This window comes from Habropoda laboriosa, unplaced genomic scaffold (assembly GCF_001263275.1).
Source record: "Habropoda laboriosa isolate 0110345459 unplaced genomic scaffold, ASM126327v1 scaffold99, whole genome shotgun sequence".
Lineage (NCBI taxonomy): Eukaryota > Metazoa > Arthropoda > Insecta > Hymenoptera > Apidae > Habropoda > Habropoda laboriosa.
In genome coordinates, this window is record NW_017100239.1 from 371,472 (window position 1) to 374,633 (window position 3,162).

General features: G+C 47.5%; 1 protein-coding gene across 1 annotated transcript; it reads right to left on the bottom strand.

Annotated features, from left to right (window-relative positions):
- Positions 1–1,356: 1,356 nt before the first annotated feature.
- Positions 1,357–2,286, bottom strand: LOC108571714 (peroxisome biogenesis factor 2). Its single transcript, XM_017933825.1, has one exon. The coding sequence runs from the start codon at positions 2,242–2,244 to the stop codon at positions 1,357–1,359; it is 888 nt and encodes a 295-aa protein (XP_017789314.1). The 5' UTR covers positions 2,245–2,286.
- Between the last annotated feature and the right edge of the window lie 876 nt (positions 2,287–3,162).

Genomic DNA, 3,162 nt, shown 5'->3' on the forward strand with positions numbered 1-3,162 from the left:
CTAATCATACGCGATTCAGCGAACCAACTAGTTGTTATGAGAATTAGAATTAAAATGAAAAAAAGCAAAAGAAAAGGAAAACAAAAAAATAAAAGATACGATGTAAGGCGAGGAGGCGACAACGAAATAGCAATGCCTAACGCACGGAAGATCGCGGTACGTACATAAGTGGAAAAGATCGTTCTTTCGGACGCGTTGCAAACGGTAAACTTAACGACGCGTCTCTCTCCCTTTCTCCTTCTTCTCTTCGAGAAACGTGAGTTACAGGTGAAATTTGTCAAGGAGATAAGAGAGAGAAAGAGAGACGGACCTAAACTATTCGGACCGAACGTGCCTTTTTGGTGCATGCTTCTGTGCATAGAGTGATGATGATAAATAGCATCGAATTAGTATCGATGGTGATGTATTCCGCGACGTGCATTCCGAGGAAACGCTTCGTTCGTTAAAACGTTCCTATCGCAACGGAAATTCGACCACGGGTCATCGAACGTTTCACGGAATTCGTATATGTGCGACGATCTAGAAAGATGCAAACGAAGAGGGAATATATGCCACGTTCCGTCTTGTTTCGAAACGTTAGGCATTTTATTTCGTACACTTGGCCGATGCGATCTCGCGTTTCTTTCGACTTGAAGAGAGAATGGCGTATACCTAACACAATGTGATTCGATATAGCTTTCACTAGTGCCTGTAAGAGTTACGATTAACAGATTTAATATTACAATGGGATACGGTAACGTTTATTGTGTAATATGTATATCTCAGGTGATCGTATCAGGTAGTTGCGTTCGCGCGTGTGCGGTACGGTTTCTTTATATCGTGAAGCAACGAATTATCGTCGATGAAAGAGAAAAAAGGAAAGGAAAGGAAAGGAAAAGAAAGGGGGGAAAAAAAAGAAGAGGAAAGAAGAGAAAACATTCCAGTCGTAGCTAGGATGACGAGAAGAAGAAGAAGAAAGTGGACGAAATGAAATCGAACGCGTTTCATCTGGACTGTTGCTGTAAGATGATCGCGAAGGACGTGCCCGCCTATCGAGCAAGCGAACCAACTATCAAAAGAACGAATCAACGACCAATATATTGTAGATATGTAATGTGTATTACCTCGGGTGTACGAAAGGGAAAAGCGTCTTATGATATTTTTTATATGGTAATCCAGTTATTCCGAAAAAAACAGCGAATATATCACGTAACTGATCCATTATCGTTTGTTTCGAAGGAAACGCCGAGTAAAATCGACACGTTGTATCAAAGTGAACGAAGAAAAAAAATTTTGTATTGCTATTTTTAATAAAAAAAGAAAACAACATCAACAACATAATACACGTGTAATATTGTAATATGCGGATAAAAAGCGCTAAGAAGGCACCGAGGAATTTGTTTGGTACGTCTTCATATGCGCAACGTGTAACCGAGTGCTGCATTCAGGGCACTGAAATTCATCCACCGCCGTGAAGTGAGCCTTGAGACAGTAGTAGCAAAAGATGTGCGGACAACCGGCGTGCATCGGTAAGATCGGAGTGTCTGCGCAATAGGCACACTTGCTGGACGAGTCCATTTTCGGAAAAGAACGTCGCAGGTCGACGTGTTTTTTCTGCGTAAACATCTTTTGGAACGTATGCTTGAAATAGTGGAGATTGATCATGGGCAAACCTGTGGTGAACAATTCCATGAGACCGTGCCAGAGCAGTTCCCTCGTCATGTACGAATATCCGATGTTTCTGGGCTTGTGAGTGGTCACGGAACGACTCGCGATTCCGAGCAAGTATTCGACGATGCGAGGCTGCGTTCCGCGATGCAAAAAGATCAACAAATTGATAAAATCCAAGAGCTTGGCGACGTTTGCGAGACGATCGAGAAGGAGGGTTAAATTGCGATTCGTGCCGCTGTCCACGAATTTATCGCGCACGTACGCCGGGCCGATCGTTAAAATCAAATAGAGAAGAGACTTTGCACCGGTGATATTCTCGTAATGCAAATTTAGCAGTTGCTGTCCAAAGGTCGATTTTCCGTGGCGCAGCGAAAAATTCCATATGAAATACTTGAGAACTGCGTCGATCTCCGGCTGCCATCGATCGATCTTCTCTATCGACTGATACTTGGTGATCTCCTTCACTTGATTCCTAAGCACTTTGTAGATTTCCTCGTCCAGCTGGACAGCGTCGATCTGATTGACTCGAGAGACGTAAGGTGACGCGGGCATCTCTTCGCATCGGCGAGAACGGAACGGAACGGAACGAATCATCCGGACGTGACACGACGCGCGACGGTATGGCGCAAGGTCGTGGTCAGCGATCGGTCGAGGAAGCGATTATTTTCGTTGCGACGCGATCGCCGTTGGGAGGGCAAAGTGGGCAAGCGAGTCAACCGTTCGATTCAGTTCGATCCGGTTCTTGGTTGGTGAACGAGGATTACTAACGTAGGATTATTGCAGGTTACGGTAAAGTCGCCGTGAATACGGAACGGGCAGACTTTTGAGGAGCACGAATCGAGATCGAACGGTATCGGAATTCAGCTGCTTCGCGTTCGAAGCATAGAAACGAAGGAAGGAACCGCGAACACGAGAAAGCGAGGTTAGAATAAATAGGACGACAGTGGCGTTGTTGGGACGATACGGCACGGCACGGCACGACGCGACACGACCTAGCACGATCCGTCACGACTCCGGACGACTCGACGTCGGCTCTGTTCGGGCACCGACGAGTTCCCTCTGTAGGAGAAGCAGAGGAAGTAGCAGCGCGTCGCGCAGCTTCGATTTCGAATCTCTGGTTTCCCGCAGTGAAGAAATCGCAGTCGCGGGGCGCGCGCGCGCGACTGCCCTCTGTAGCGGTCTCTCGGAAATCACGTGGAAAAAGGAGCGGAGTGTATTCTAGTCGCGGACAGTGTGTAGGTCTGGCAGCAGGGTATCTCTCGATACTGAAGCAGAAAGGGGAACGAGGAGAAAAGGGGGGAAGAACGAGCGAGAGAGAGAGCGTGAGTGTGAGTGTGTGGGTGAGTGAGTGAGTGAGTGAGTGAGTGAGCGAGCGAGCGAGCGAGCGAGCGAGCGTTCGTGAGGGAGGGAGGGAGAAGGAGTGAGCGAGAGAGAGAGAGTGAGAAACGAGGTATCGGTGGACGGGAGTCGGTCGTTGTCAGTCGCGGCGGTCGAAGGGTTCGCGTAACGTAT

Coding starts and splice junctions, on each gene's coding strand:
- LOC108571714 (XM_017933825.1), bottom strand. CDS start 2,244: ATGATTCGTTCCGTTCCGTTCCGTTCTCGCCGATGCGAAGAGATGCCC.